General features: G+C 37.8%; 1 protein-coding gene across 5 annotated transcripts in view; it reads right to left on the reverse strand.

Moving 5' to 3' along the window:
• Positions 1–422: 422 nt before the first annotated feature.
• The window catches only part of LOC124796449 (DNA polymerase iota), a 49,517-nt gene continuing 32,504 nt past the window's right edge, over positions 423–17,435 (reverse strand). For all 5 annotated transcript variants that reach the window (XM_047260660.1, XM_047260659.1, XM_047260654.1 and 2 more), the window contains one exon: positions 423–3,097. In XM_047260660.1, the coding sequence (XP_047116616.1) occupies positions 1,253–3,088 (1,836 nt within the window). In that variant the 5' untranslated portion in view covers positions 3,089–3,097 and the 3' untranslated portion in view covers positions 423–1,252. The remainder of the gene's footprint in view (positions 3,098–17,435) is intronic.

The raw sequence follows: 17,435 nt of genomic DNA on the forward strand, positions 1-17,435 counted from the left end.
AATAAAAGGTGTTTTATGACAAAAAATTTGTACTGATACTTTTTTTTAAAGATCTTTCCTGATAACCCGGCATTTTCACAAACTCTGCCACCCTTCGATCCACATTAGACCATTTTTCTGGACTGTATTACAATGAAATGACTACACATAAAACAACAAAATTTTCACACTCAACAAAGGATATTGTTTGTGGACGTAGTTTGGCTTCTGTTGACTCTCCAGTGTTAACATTTTCCTTCCGTGCCCAAAAAAGCTTGAAAAGCACACACTCTTAGAAATATTGCAGCACACATCCTGTTTCCAACAAAATATAATATTCACACATGAAAGTACTTGTGAGGTTCAACATACCAAAGGATGTCATACGATGTAACCCCAAGTGAACATGAACCAAGGAGTATCATCAGGAAATGTTAACAGTATTTCATTTCATTATTTAATTCCCAGAGTCCACTTATTAATTAAAGTTACACAAATTTTTAAATAGTCTAGTATGTACAGAACTGCAGTCTGATTACATTCATTTGAGTTACTGGACTACTTTTCAGTTTTACTTCTCATTAAAATAATAATACAAAAAATGTGGAAAAGTGAGGACTGTAACACTTATTTATGTGGTTTTTGTTTTGTTTTAAAGCAATATCTTCTAAGTGAAAGAGAAAGAACTAGCCCAATGTATAGCAGACTCTGGTACGTGCATGAACTGCAGCAACTGACTATAACCTAAGGGGTAACATAGCTACATTCATTCATATTATAGCTACGTTCATATTAAAACTGATTTCATGTTTTTACAGTGATTAGAGATCTGTACCACCCATTATTGGTCTAGTCCAGTGGACCAAAAATTACAAGTAGACAAAGAATTGACAACCATGTACCAGTCATCATGGCACTGTTATGCTCACTTTTGAACATATATATCAAAAATATATGTGTATTCTGGAAGACAGTCATACACTGATATTTATGTTTAAGTTAATAAGAAGTTAGTAATTGCTTTTAATTAGAGAGATTAATCAGGCATGAAGTTTGCTTTCATAACAATGTGTCTGAAAGTTAGCAGTTTTCTCCCTGGCCAAGTACATTATGCTTACAGCTATAAAAACAAATTACTCTGGATATTTCCTGTCCTCCACATTCAGTACAGTGAATTTGAGTGAGGTAAATGCAGATGTAAATGCTTTGAAAATAGGTGTGATTTATGAATATTTAATTTTGATTTATTACAGACATGATTAAGCTTGTGAAATTAACTAGCCTGCTTATCTCGAATGAAGTAATGCAAAATTGTATTTTTATTTCCTTTCACATTGCTTTTCAATTCTTTAGTCTTAGCTTTATAATTCCAAGATTCAACTAGTTCCATTTGCATTTCATACGGCAGTTCCCTGAACACTGATTGATCAACACCATCTGGACACTTACATTCAACAGGAAAGTCTCTTTTCGTAGCTTGCACACAATCATCTTCCAATGTACATACAGAATGCAAATAATCACTATCTAATTTTTTCTCCATTTTATTGTGAGGCAATTCTTCTGAGGAAGTTTCTTCAACAGAATCACTTGAATTCAGATGAATATCCGAGACTCTTAACTTGCTAGGAGATGCATCATCACTGTCATCATCCATGCACACAGTTCTCTTCCTTCTTGCAACCCAAGAATCTATTCTTGTTTTCTTTGGTGATGGTTCTGGTTCAGATTCTGAGCCAGATTTTTCTGTGTTATGAAAGCATCTATGAACTGGGAATGGCTGTGAAGGTGGCTGCTCCATTCCATTACCGATCCCTGATAGATACTTGTAAGATGTAACTGACTGAACAGACAAATCTTTTTTTAAGAATGAAGCTATGGAACTTTTTCCCGTCTTTCGCTCCTGAAACTTGGTAAATCCTACACCAACAAGAGTCAGATGAAATGGTTTGGATATATTAACCATTTTGTGAAATAACTGCATGACTGAACTCATTAACTTTTCAGTAACGTCACTTGAAAGCTGTTCACAATTAGCAGTAGTAAAAAATGATGGAGGTATATTACATTGTTTGCTCTCCCTGTGACTCACTTTTGTGACACTGTCATACTTTCTTACAGTTACTTTAACAGCACAAGGTATCCGTCCATCTTCATTTAACAAGACCATAAGTCTTTGCAGCAACACTGAAAATTTACTTCGCACCTCTGATTCCAAATTTACTTTTCGGCAACCATCCTCAAGGCTAATTGTATGTGGCTTACCAGACTGTTTTACAGGTAAATTATCAATACCAAAGCTTAGCCTTTTCAAGCGTATAGCATTATCAACACCAACCGCACGTCTTAATTTCTCCATGCTGCAGTTCTGAAGGTCACTGATTGATGTTATGTCTACTGATTGCAAGGTTTCACATAACCTGGATCCTATGCCTGGGATACATCTCAAACCTGGAAGACCTGACACTAAATCTAGGGCACAGCATGCAAATACGGTTGTTTGCTGATCAGGCTTATTAACAGAGCATACCAATTTTGATAATAACTTGTTGTACGATATTCCTGCACAGCAGGTTAAACCCAAGTCGCTTTTTATTTGCTTCCTAATTTTACTTGCAATATGCGAACCAATACACAGGCGTTCATGGCAGCCACAATCACATTCATCCATTATATTTTTGAATATTTTCCCATCTGCAGCTGCCCTCTCAGTTTTAAAGTCTGACTGAGATACCAAGTGGCTTACATCAACAAAATTTTCATCTAACCCTAATCGCTCAACCTGCGTACTGAAATTCTGTAATAGGTTTGTTACTTTGGATGACATTTGTCTATAATCATGCAAATCTTCTCCACAAACAAGCACTAACTGTGGACACAGGCTCTGAGCTTCTCGGACTTCCATGCACTTCTTAACACCATATTCTCTTGCTATGTAGTTGCAGGTAACCACTATGTTTTTTTGTTGTATGCCAACGGGTAAATCTTTCAGTGATGGATTTTTCAATATCTCCACTTGGGCATAAAAACAATCTATATCAATGTGAATAATGGTCCGTCGGTGATCATTTTGTGTACCCAACTCTAAAGGCTGTCCAAAATCATCCATAACAGTTACCTGCAACAGAGACATAACTATGTCAGTGTCATATGTATCAGTGTAGGACACTAAATGATGTCAGAGCTTACATATATGTTAAAGCCATTTAGAAACACCAGTAAAAAATGTAATTCCTGTGTCATCATATATACGTGTGTGTGTGTGTGTGTGTGTGTGTGTGTGTGTGTGTGTGTGTGTTTGTTTGTTTTGGGGGGGGGGGGGGGGGGGGGGGGCGCAGAAACCTTCACAATAACTTTTTACATTTGAAAAGTGTTACAGTTAGGAACAATAACTCTTTTTACTACATTGTCCTGTTCATTATGTGATACTGTTAGGCAGTTCTAGAAATATTCTGAAATACAACCATGTTTTGCTACCATTATATCATTTCCATTATTTATAGGGGTATTTACACTAACGCAGGCATATGTTGATAATTCTTCTCCCAGTTTGCATACGTAGTTCGGAGCCTCTTCTAGTTTCACTAGATCCCTATTTAGTAGTATGTAACTTGAGTCCCTAATTTTCACGCGTATGTACTACTGAAGGCAGAGAACATCCTCTTCCCAATTGCCTGTTTTGGGGTCATTCTTGAGCAAAGTGAAACAGGTAACTACCCTCCTCCACCACCCACACTGAGGACAACATGTAAGGACATTCTTTATTAACTTTATTTTCTATACATGAACATGTTATTTACTGCTAGCAGAGAGGGAAGGGGTTGCTTTAAATTACAATAAAATCACTTGTTACTTTCTTTAATTTTTTAGAGAATATGAAGCAATAAAGTTTTTCCCCCATATATATTTGAATATAGTATATACAATGTAAAACAAGATCCAAGCTATAAAAACATTACTTATATCTGTAGAATGCATCTTGTTACTAGGCAATATGTACATACAGAAGTAAATTGTGGCAGAAGTTCTAACAAGACCAAACAGATGAAACAAGCTCACATTAGTTACAAGGGTTAAAAAAGTGTCTTTCAACAAACATGTATACAAAAACACTGCATATAAACCAAATTATTTTATTCCAGTGAAAGATAGCTAAATCAGGTTCTCTGAAAAGAAGTTTGTACAATAACAGTGCAGAACTGGACTTCAGAGGTCAGAGTTCCCTACCCACAGGGGTCATTGCACTGGTAGTGGGGGCTGCGTGGAGTGAACTGTGTCATTTATTAGGTTAGAGTGTCTTAGGAAAGGACAAAAATGGTGCAGGTGAAACACAGGACAAGGATTGCTGTAGGAATCATAGGTGTTATAGCAGTAAATTGTCACAGCTGTGATGGAAACGAACCCCAGCTCCAGGCACGAATAGAAACTCTTGAGCACAAATCGTTGTAGGTACTGAAAGCCAGCTGGATAAACTTAGCCAAAATTTTACAAAGGACTTGAAGGTACCGAAAAATACACTCCTGGAAATGGAAAAAAGAACACATTGACACCGGTCTGTTGATGCACAGTCAGCACGGATTCCAAAAATATTGTTCTTGTGAAACACAACGAGCTGTTCATTCTCAAAAACTAATGAATGCTATCAAATGGGGACCTCAAACTGATACCATATTTCTGGATTTTCAAAGGGCTTCTGATATTGTTCCTCACAAGGGCTTAAAACGAAGTTGCATGGCTATGGAGTATCGTCTCAGCTGTGCAACTGCATTTCTGACTTCCTGTCTGGAAGTTCACAATCTGCACTAATTGATGGACAGTTATCAAGTAGAACAGATGTGGTATCTGGCGTTCCCCAAGGAATTGTCATAAACCCTCTGCTGTTTCTAATCTATACAAATGATTTAGGTGACAATCTCAGCAGTCACCTTAGATTGTCTGCAGATGATGCTGTGATTTACTGTCTAGTAAAGTCATCAGAAGATCAAAACCAATTGCAAAATGGTTTAAACACGATATCTGTGGTGTGAAAAATGGCAACTGACCCCAATTAATGAAAAGTGTGAGATCATGCACTTCAATACTAAAAGCAATCTGTTAAATTTCGGTTACACAATAAATCACACAAATCAGACTGTCAATTCAACTAAATACCTAGGCATTACAATTACGAGCAACTTCAATTTGTACAATAACATAGATAATGTGGAGAAGGCAAACTGAAAACTGTGTGTTATTGGAAGAACACTTAGAAGATGCAACAGATCTACTAAAGAGACTGCCTACACTACACTTGTCCATCCTCTGCTAGAGTATTGCTGTACAATATGGGATCCTTACCAGATTGGATTGACGGAGAACAACGAAAAAGTTCAAAGAGCAGCTCATTTTGTATTATTATGAAATAGGGGAGAGAGTGTCACAGATATTATATGCAAGTTGGGGTGGCAATCATTAAAACAATTTTTCATTATGGCAAGATGTTTTCATAAAATTTTCAATTATCAGTATTTCCCTCTGAATGCGAAAAGTATTTTGTTGATGCCCATCTACTTATGGAGGTATGATCACTCCAATAAAACATGAGAAATGAGAGCTTAGACAGAAAGATTTAAGTGTAAATTTTCCCTGCACACTGCTAGAGATTGGAATGGTAGTAAAATAGCATGAAACTGGCTCAATGAACCCTCTGCCAGACACTTAATTGTGAATTGCAGAATAGTCATGTAGATACAGATTTAGAGTGCCGAAAGACAAAGTTTGTAAAAATAAAATACGCCGACGTGTTAAAAATATGCAACAATGAAGTTTTGCTGTGGGAAACAATAGTGAAATTGGAACAATGATTGTGAAGATTTTCCGTATTTCCCTCATGTCAGAGAGTCAAGCTCAGCAGTCAATTCAGCCCGACATCGCACACTGTGTACACCTACATTTACACCCATACTCTGCAAACCAATGTGAAATGGCAGCGGAGGGTATGTGCCATTGTAACAGTTATTAGGGCTTTTTCCCCGTTCTATTCATGTAGAACTGTGGAAAGAATGATTGCTTAAATACCTCTACATGCACTGCAGTTAGTGTAATTTTTGTGATACCTATGAGAGCAATATGTAGTGGGGTGCAGTATATTTTTAGATCCATCAGTTAAAGTTAATTACAGAAACTTTATAAGCAGGCTTTCTACAGCATTGATCATGTCTATCTTGAAACATTCACCATTTCAGTTTTTTTGGTATTTTTGTGACATTCTCTTATAGTTGTATCTATTCAATATCCCCTGTTAGTCATATATTGTACAGGTCCCACATAATTGATCAATATCCTGGAAGTAGTTACACGTGTGTTTTGTATGCAGTCTCCTTCATAAACTGATTGCATTTCCCTAGCATTCTACAATGAACAGTACACTGGAAAAATAACACTACCTAATCAACCCACAGATACGCCATATGTGTTAATAAGTCTCTCATTATGTTTAGCAAATTTTGTAAGTTCTTCATACTTTCAGTCACACACATCATCACACAGTGAAACTCAACACCGGTACCTGTGGCAACTTACAATGCATAGTATTCACCTCATTATGAGCCAACAAGAAATCCTTTTAGGTTAATTCTGAGATTTGAATCTTTTGTAGGGTTTACTGTATGTTACACATGTATGTTATCAAAGATTTAATTTCATTTAATAATTGATTTTTGTTGACAATAATTTATTGCCCAAATGAAAATCTGCTGACAGAAAACTGTGCAATGAACTTACCACTAATTAATGCTATGATAGGGCTGACTTTAAATGCATGCTGGGGAAGGCTCAACTTCTGAATGTGAAAATCATATAAGTAATGGATTTGCTGAGTGTAAGGATTCTCGTTATTCTCACAGTCGACATGCTATCAGCAATATACAAACTATTTCTTTAAGAGATCATGCTATCACATTGTACCAACATCAGCTTCTGCAATATAGCCATCTTTCTGCAATTAACTTCATCAAGAACACACCTGGAATTGGAAGGTATGTAGATATTTGAACAGCTAACATAAAAGTTCATTCAACACAATTTTTTATACAACTGAAAATGAAATTAAATGATGGTAACTCCATGTTGAAATACCAACTACATAAGGAAAAGATAGATCACTACTTATAGTAAAAATTATACAATAAGTCACAGACAAGCACAATTAAAATTACACATTAGCTTTCTGCCACAGCCTTTGTCAGAAAAGGACGGAAGGACAGACAGACGTGCACACGCGCACACACACACACACACAGACACACACACACACACACACACACACACACACACACACACACACACACACACACACACACACACACACACACAAGCGCGCGCGCTTACATTCATTCATTCTTACATACAAGCAAACAAGTGCCCACCTCACACATACAATGGAGATGGCAGCCTTGTTTACACGAGGTGTGTGTTTGCTTCTGCGAATGGATGTGTGTATCTCCTTTTCTGTCGAAGGCTGTGGTGGAAAGCTAATGTGTAAATGTCTCTTAGCTGTCTCTATCTGCAACTTAATGTATCATCTTTACGGTAACTAGCAATCTATCTTTTCCTTATACTGTTACAAATGAAATTATTGAGATCAAAAACATTGAAGAGCACAAATTTATGGCCAACAATGGATAAACATTGACAGCGTTCTATTTAAGGCATTTCATAGGTTGCTGTCACTTGGTTGTATATTACTGATAATTTGGAAAGTTTACAGAGAGACTGTGAGATAAGGAAACAGGCCAGAATATATTTTGGGTGATGCCACGAAACTCATTCAGTAAAAAATAATTTGTTGCACAATTTGATAAGAAATTAAGTAGAAAAGAAAGAGGAAAAATGTAGAAATAGTTGGTAGAAGTCTTTCCCAGATTATACAATCTTGAAGTAAATGTGACTGTTAATAAGTAAATGGTAGGTTTTTCGGGTTGATGTCCCAGACAATATGTTCTAAGTGAACCATCGAAGTATGGGATAAGAACATGGACAGCTTGTGGCTGGGGAACTTCAGATGCACTAAAAGTACAAATTAATGCAGGTGAAGCAACATGAGCAGCACCAGAAATAAAAAATAAAAAAAATAAAGTTAAAAAGGTATGATGATGTGTAAGATCTCATCAGTGAACCAAGAGGTGAGAATGTAACATACAACAACTTTTTTTACTTCCTTTGATTCCAGACAGCAGTTGTTAAAAAGGAAAGAGACACTATTAGGAACTCCACAGGAAATCATGTTAGAATTCCCACAGCAAATAATGAACAGTGAAGTTCACAGTCATCATTTAACTTCAAAAGTGACATTAATGTGGTCAATTACATCTCAAAGAAAAACAAAAATTTTTATGGGTATGAGTCATCACAATGGCAAAATCAGCAAGACATATGACAAGAACAAAGATTACAACAGAACAAAGATGCTGTAAATAAAATGCATATCAACGATGTATTCTACATTTCAGATATTTTTGCATACATTACTTATGTTTTCTGACTTCCATAGATCCCAGTTACAATGCAAACAAATTGACAAGAAGTATTCTTAGAAGAATTTGTAAAATCACTCAGAAAACAACATACTGCATCAAAATCACACCTTCCAACATCGAACAAATCAATGAAGATTTTCAAGAATATCCTAAATCCTGAAAATATGTATGCAGGAGCAACTGGCCACGATTGAAAGGCTTCAGGCTGCTGCCATCAGTTGCTGCGGAGCTGATGTGGGTGAGGCCACAGTTTTAACACCTTTGGTGCTTGCAGTGTCATCTGGTACCTCTGATGTTACAGTTCCTTCAGATTTGCTCCTCATGACCCGGTTTATATTCACCTGAGTGTGAATGGTGAACAATGCCGGGGCTACAAATCTCTGGGTGGCAGGTAAAAGTGGATAACAGCAGTACAGCTGTCCTCTTCCACCTCAAAAATAACTTGTATGTCTTGCTGATTGCCAAAAGTACACCTCAGCCAACATGGGATGATTTGTTTGTTGGGACTAGGGTCGACCTCCAAATTTTCAGACAATTCTCGAGAGGTTTGTTGGTCAGTGAGAGCTTCAAGGTTTGGCAGGTGATACAGTCCCTGTTGGAAATAGTAGTTAGGGTGGAAAGGAAGGCTACTTTCCACTCTGTATGCTGGGCAGGGCAGGGCAGGGCAGGGCAGGGCAGGGCAGGGCAGGGCAGGGCAGGGCAGGGGCGAGAGGGGGGGGGGGGAGTTAGCTAATTGTGACTCAGCACCAATGATGCCTGCTGGGGGTCTGGGACCATCCTCAGTCCCTACAGAAGTCTGGCTGCATTTGTGGTGGTGTGTGGTTTGTCATGGTCATCAGCACCCATATAAAATCCCAATTTTTATACAGTCCAATTTGTACCCAATCCAATCCAACCAGTCATGAATGATGATTATGATGATGAAATGATGAGGACAACGCAAACACCCTGTCCCCATACAGAGAAAATCCTCAACCCAGCCGGGAATCAAACCTGGGATCCCGTGAGCCAGAGGTAGCAACGTTAGGCACTACACCACGAGCTGCGGGCAGCTATGTTGGTGAAGACAGTTATCCTAATACATGGGGCAGAAACTGAGCTATTGATCTACAGCATCATTCCCAGAACTGATCACAATCTTCTGGTTCCAACCCAAATGGAAAGCTTCAATATCAGAGACTCAGATGATTCTGTAATGATCTTGGCTGCAGATTACTCCTCTGCCAAAATCGTATGGCAAACTGTAGCCCCCTTCTTAATAAGTCAGAGATGCACTACACACAGGACGAAGCTACTGGATTAGAAGAGTAAATCTGGCATATGCCTGTGGGTTTTTAGGATAGATAAATGCCTTTCACAGGCCCAACAACTGTTCTGTTTTCAGAAAGGGAAAAATAACAGCCCCAATAATTACAGAAAGAAATATTCATTATGGCAGATCACAAAAGAGAATATGAATGTCGTATTTGTTAACTGCAGGGGAGTCCATGGAAAGGACCCACAACTAGTCTCACTTTTAAACGGTAATATGTCAACACAGTGCGATAGGTAGAAAGCTGGCTGAATTCAGATGTTAATAGGAATGAAATTCTAAATTCTGTTTCGAATGTACACTGCAACGATGGGCTGGATGTTTGTGGTGGAGGCATTTATTAGCCATAAATGTGGTAATATCTACTGAGAGTAAATGTTAAAGGTGGATTTAAACATGGTAGAAAGATGGCTCTAAACATGGTAGTCTGATGATTTTATCAGTCTCCTGCCAAAGGCGTAGTAGTAGTGGAGGTATATTTCTGTGGAAACCCATAGAAAGGTGCCTGTAAATTTCCTGGCCATATTATAGTGCTAGGGAGTGATTTCAACTTACCAGCTTTAGACTGGGAGTTGAGTATAAATGAGTATTGTACAATATGGCTTAGACAGGTATGTGGAGAGCAAAATTATGAGGAATGGAAAAGAATTTTAGTGGCTCAAGAGCTGGGTCAGAAAGCTGCACCAAAAGCAAAGAGAGCCTCATACACAGCCAAAGCCTTGTCAACAAACAAAAACTGAACAAAGACAGAATTAGCCAAGAAAAGACATGTGTGAAGTGTTAAACATATTAGAAAGTAAAATTCTGTCAATCAATCTGACAGAAAATCCTAAGAAGTTTTGGTAACACATATCAAAGCCACTTGTCCACACAGTCAGCGACCATAATGGTGCTGAAGTGGAGGATGACAGATAGGAGGCTGAAACTGCTTACCTGAGGCAGACTGTGCTGAAATTCTTCTGTTCAACTGTAATACAAATATCAAATTACAGACATCTAAATAAGTGGCTGTGGAGTAGAAAACCAAGTAAACAGAGGAGAATCAATTGGACCTGATAGGATAACTATGCGATTCCGCACTGTGTATGCAAAAAAACTTGCTTAATTCTAGCAACTGACTACTGTAGGTCAGTGGAAGAACGACGTATTCCAAGTGATTGGAAAATTGTGTGGGTCATACCTGTTTTCAAAAAGATTCATTGAACAGATGTAAACAAGTACCGGTCTAGCCCTATATAGTTAATGTCAGTCTGTTGTAGAATTTTTGAATGTGTTTATGCTCACATATTATATTTCTGTAGATTGAAAATCTCCTAAGCAGGAATCAACAGTTTTATAACTGAATTGAAGAGCACATTTTAAGAAAATGTCGTCGATCTGTAAAGTACACCACTTAGAGAACACTAGTATGACCATTCTTGAGTACTGCTCAAGTGTTTGGGAACACAGGTTGGATTAAAGGCATTTGACACTAACAACAGAACAATCCTACTGCCGCCAAGATACACTTTGCAAAAGGACCATGAAGATACATAAAGAGAAATTCGGGGTCATACAGAGGATACAGACAGTCTTTTTTCCCTCTGTCTATTTGAGAGTGGAACAGGACAGGAAATAAATAGCTGTGGTACAAAGTATCCTCTGCTGCGCTTCATACAGTGGCTTGCAGAATACGTATGTAGATACAGAAGTAGAAGAGTTGCGTTGCAAATAAAATGCAACCTGCAATTCTTAATGGATAAAATCTTCAGACATAAAAGTAACTTTGGGCACAGCTCAAGGAAGTGTTACTGGACCATTCAATTTCTAACTTTCTTCTACATGCTGATGTTCAGAACAACGGAGTGCGTCTGGCTACTAATTTCATCTGGAGGCCGTACTGCACAAAGGGAAAGAGAAAGTCATAACATCCTGCAACCATGAGTTTGTAAAAGCATTGTGCATGGGGTTATAAAAGCATTGTGAAGAAAATGAGAAGTACTGGGAGGAGAAATCCATGGCCATTCAATATTTTAGTTTTCCCAATCTTGTGTGTTAAAATGTTGCCTATCAAAAGTGCCAAGAATACAGACTTACTTTTCATGTGTCAGTACACTCAGCTGAAATACGGGATTTCTATTACCAACTATCAAGTGAATAGTGGATTTGCAAGTCTGTCTGGCAAAACTCATTGCCTGAGGACTGAAATTTTAATGCTGAAAATACTTGTTTAGTGTAACTGCAATAGCAATGGTGTTAAAAGTTTCAGTATCGTCTGCTGCTGCTTGTGCAGATTTGCAAAGTACTAAAAATTTCGTGTTTCGACACAATTTCTTGTGTTTTTTCAAAATCAGTATCTCATCACTACCGACTTTAAATGGCCGTTACAAACATCAACTGAAAATACAATTTGCTGTAACCAGTCACTATTACTATACGATACATTCCACTACATGTTTTAGCAGATCATAAAAAGGTGGTTTGAAAAGTTCTCAGAATCACCATGAGAGATCAGCACTAGCACAACAAGTTGTTGATTTGGGGAGGGGGGGGGGGGGGCATATCGAGATTCGAGCAGAGATTAAGTACTTCCTAAAGAAAGGAATGAAAGCAAAAGGCAGTCATGTCGATTTCTAGAATACAGTGTGGGACTCTGCTCCTTCATAGTCAACTGTTGCGAAGTGGACAAATAAATTTAAAATTGGTCGGGAGAGCTTAGATGATGATCTGCACAATGGTCGGCCAAGATGTGTCACTACTCCAGAAATCCTTCCAAAAGCACACAAAATGGTCACAGAGTGTCGCCGATTGAAAGTGCGTGAAATTGCTCATGCTTGCCAGATGTCATCTGAAAGGGTATATCACATTTTAACTGAAGAATTAGAAATAAAAAAGATTATCTTCGAGATGGGTGCCGTGACTCACGATGCTGGATCAAAAACACATGAAAATTGACATATCGGGACAATGTATAGCCCGTTTTAGGAGAAACAAACAAGATTTTTGTGCGCCAGTTTGTTACGACAGATGAAACTTTGGTGCACTACTATATCCCAGAGACAAAACAACAGGCAAAATAGTGTAAACACGCTGATTCTCTACCACCAAAGAAAGCAAAGACAATTACTTCAGCAGGAAAGGTCATGGCACCAGTGTTCTGGAATGCAAATGGGATTCTGTTTGTGGATTACTTCCTCACTGGGCAAACAATTACTGGAGAATACTATGATAACCTCCTGGAGAAAGTTATGTTCCATCAAGACAATTCACACCTGCACACATGGCAAAATGACATGAACTAAGGTATGAATTGTCGCCCCACATGCTTATTCATCTGATATGGGTCTGTCAGACTTCCATCTCTTCCCAAAACTGAAAATTTTTCTTGGTGGACGAACATTCACTTCAAACAAAGAATTGATAGCCAGAGTTGACAACTATTTTACAGGCCTGGAGGAAACATTTTCGAGATGGGGTCAAGACACTGGAACATCATTGGACAAGTGCATTACTCTGCGAGGAGACTACATTGAAAAATAAAAAAAAAGTTTCAGTGATGTAAGTACTTGTTTTCTATTCCATTGTGAGAACTTTTCAAACCACCCTCGTACCTCCAACATTAAGTGGATTTATGCAAATTGATAATACTTGGATGTATCATATGTATGATTTTTGGGTAACCTGTGGAACTGTTTTACAGAATAAGACATAAAAACTATTTTAATACAAAGTTTAAAGTTACCTGGATTTTTTTTTTATTATACAGGTGGACAGTAATATAAATGGGATATCAAATTACTATTGTCTTTGAATGTAAAGGGATTAATATATCTTTACCCACCACCAACAAGGGTGATCAAAAATTACCTCACAGGTGCAATAAAAGTGACCCACTTCATAATACAGGTGATCCAAGAAACACATGGAAGCACTAAGAAACAAAAATACCACATAAGAGCTGTACCCACCACCCACTACTTGTATGTAGAAAAAAAAAAACCACACACACACACACCATGTTATTAAGTAAACACTGGCATTTACATATCCAACCAAAATGCAAAAAGCTACACACATTTGAAACACCTGAAATATACAAACACCAAAGAAAACAACCTAAGTCCACCATATTGTTGCTGTTCTTATTTCCAGTCCTAGGACTGATTTCATGCAGGCCTTCATACTAGTCTACCCTATAGTCTTGTGTAGTTCGCGAACAAACTAATTCGGAAGAGCACTCCCACAGGCGAACTACGACACTAGTTCATGGATAACCTCGCTATTTAGTTCGTTCGCTCTTTTCCAAAGACCAACGGACAATAGCGAGACGCAACGAGAGCCCGCAGTAGGCTTTTTTTTAAAAAAAAAAAATCACGTGTTTTTACATAATAATATGTAAATTTTTGTAATATTTCACTTGAAAATTAGAAGACTGATTATTTAAAGAATGATAATGCAAAGCACAAAAAGTATGCTTTAGAACACGATCTCACTCAGGGGTCATATTTTTTCTATGCCTAATTGTTTGGTAACAAATTATAAATGTTAGTGTTTCTTCCGTTAATGATAAAGGTATTACTGTTTGTGCAATATAGCACTTAACCTTTACCTAAAGCAGAAATATTTTTTGTTGGTTATTTCCAAAACTTTAAAAAAGTCGATTATTTATGAAAGTGTATTTTTATTCACAAAAAAATGCATTTAGCATATTCTGTAAGTAATATTCCTACAATGAACTAATAAATAAATAAATAAATAAATATATTTTAAAATTAGAATACTACGACTGCACTGTATGTAAAGTAAAGTAGTTAACTACCCCATTTTACCCATTGGTGTAAATAACTGGTTTATTTGCCCTTTCGAAGTCTAATTACTCGACATGAAACTGTAATAACACAGGCATTGGCAACACTGCTCATTATTTAAAAGATCAGCATAACGAATAATAGAGTGTGTGCAGTAGCGGTAGCAAAGCGAGCGAACTGTCTTTCTCGAAATCGAGATGGGAGCTAACGAACTAAAAGAGTGACCTAATTCGCGACAGAACCGCGAACTAAACTGATCATTCCCAGTCGCAAACTATTATGCGTAAGACTACTATCCTATACTACTCTCTTCACTTTTATACGACTACTGCAACCTACATCCATTTAAACTTGCTTACTGTACCTAAGCCTACATCTCCCTCTCCAATTTTTATCCACCACACTTCCCTCTGTAACCAAATATAACAAACTGACAATTCCATAATGCCTCAGGATGCATTGCATCCACCAATTCTTTCTTTCAGTCAAGTTGTGCCTTAACAGTCTTCTTCCCCAATTCAAGTCCGTCCTAAATGGTACAATTTACAAAAGTATCATCACTAAAGCCTGCACAACACAATTAACCCTTTAATTACCACTGATTTCTGCATGAATTCACACATTTTTTAAGAATCAGTACCTTTCACATGAAACCACCAATGCTACTGCGAGAGAGAGAGAGAGAGAGAGAGAGAGAGAGAGAGAGAGAGAGAGAGAGAGAGAGAGAGAGCGCGCTTCTGGTACACTGAGACAAATCCTCTTTGATGATGATGATGATGATGATAATTGGTTTGTGGGGCACTCAACTGCGCGGTCATCAGCATCTGTACACATACCTAATCAGAACACAGTCCAGTCTAGCCACTTCCATGACTGATGATGAAATGATGAGGACAACACAAACACGCATTCCCCGGGCAGAGAAAATCCCAAAGAATCCTCTTTGACCCTGTCCATTTGTATCAGCAATCATGATGCAGTTGTGGCAACAATAATGACCAAAGTGCAAAAGGCAGCTACAACAAGCAAAAAAAACAGTACTGTCATATCTCGATGAGGAACATGAAACTTTCAACACGGAACAGAAGCATGTACAGAAACTACAGCTCAAGTTTAGAAGAGTAGTTGACCATGCACCGGACAGATATCATACCCAGAAGAATAGTTTAGTTTATAAATCGAGTGACCCTCCTTGGTATACAGTCACTGTAAATAAACTTCTAAAGAAACTGAGGATACTGCATAACAGGTGTAAACCAAAGCACAGGACTGCAGAGAAGGAGATGTTGAATGAGAAGTGTTTCGCAGTCAAGAGAGCAATCCATGAAGCCTTCAGTGACTACTGTAGCAGAATGCTGTCAAATGATCTTTAAAAAAACCCAAAGAAATTCTGTTCATATACATACGCTGTTACTGGCACCACAGTTAACATCCTGGCCCTAGCAAATGAGACAGGAATTCAAATTGAAGGTAGCAAAGCAAAAGCTGAAACCCTTAACTCTGTTTTCATATTTTCCTTTACAATGGAAAACCCAACAGAACTACCCCAACTTCATCCTCATACCACTGATGAAGATGAGTGTAGTAAGTATTAGTGTCAGTGGTGTTGAGAAACAGTTGAAATTGTTGAAACTGAACAAAGCAACAGGGTCTGATGGAATACCTACCAGATTCTATATTGAATTTGTGCCTGGGTTAGCCCCTCTTCTAACTCTTCTATTGTAGATCCCTCAAACAAAAAGCCGTGCTCAGTAGTTGGAAGAAAGAACAGGTAACACCAGTCGACAGGAAGAGTAGTAGAAGTATTTCACATAAATACCGTCCAACATCTTTGACATCAAATTGTTGTAGAATCTTAGAACTTATTCTGAGCTCAAACATAATGACGTATCTTGAACAGAATGACCTGTTCCATGCCAACAGCATGGGTTCCAAAAACACTGATCATATGAAACCCAACTCACACTTTTCTCACACAACATACTGAAAACTTTGGATTACAGCAGTCGTATAGACGCAGTATTTCTTGATTTCTGAATAGTGGTTCACTCAGTACCACACCTACCTTTATTGTCAAAAGTTTGATTGTATGGGGTATCAAGTGAAATCTGTGATTAGATTGAGGACTTTTGGGCTGGGAGGACACAGCATGTTATCTGGGATGGAGAGTCATTGTCAGATGTAGAAGTAAATTCAGATGTGACCCAGGGAGTCCTTGCTGTTCATGTTGTATATTAATGACCTTGTGGACAATATTAACAGTAACCTCAGACTTTTTGCAAATGATTCAGTTATCTATAATGAAGCACTGTCCAAAAGAATTAGCATCTTTGTATCAGTCAGACCGTGGTAATATTTCAAAGTAGTGCAAAGATTGGCAATGTGTTAAAGCAGAAATTTAAAACTGTGCACTTCATAAAATGAAAAGACATAGTATCCCAGGACTGTAATATCAATGAGTCACAGCTCAAATCAGCCAACTCATACAAATATATGAGTATAACAATTTGTGAGGATATAAAATGGAATGAACTCACAGGCACAGCTGTGGGTAAAGCAGGTTCTGTTTATTGGTAGAATACTGGAGAAATGCAATCAGTCTGCAATGGAGATTGCTTACAAATCACTTGTGAGACCCATTCCAGAATATTGGAACTTGTACCAAATAGGACTAATGGGGGATACTGAATGAATACAGAGGAGGGCAGAAAGAATGATCACATGTATGTTTGATACACGGGAAAGTGTTACCGAGTTGTTGAAGAAACTGAACTGGCAGACTGTTGAAGATAGATGTAAATTGTTCTGGGAAAGTCTGATAACAAAGTTTCAAGAACCAAC

This window comes from Schistocerca piceifrons, chromosome 4 (genome assembly GCF_021461385.2).
Source record: "Schistocerca piceifrons isolate TAMUIC-IGC-003096 chromosome 4, iqSchPice1.1, whole genome shotgun sequence".
NCBI classification, from domain to species: Eukaryota; Metazoa; Arthropoda; class Insecta; order Orthoptera; family Acrididae; genus Schistocerca; species Schistocerca piceifrons.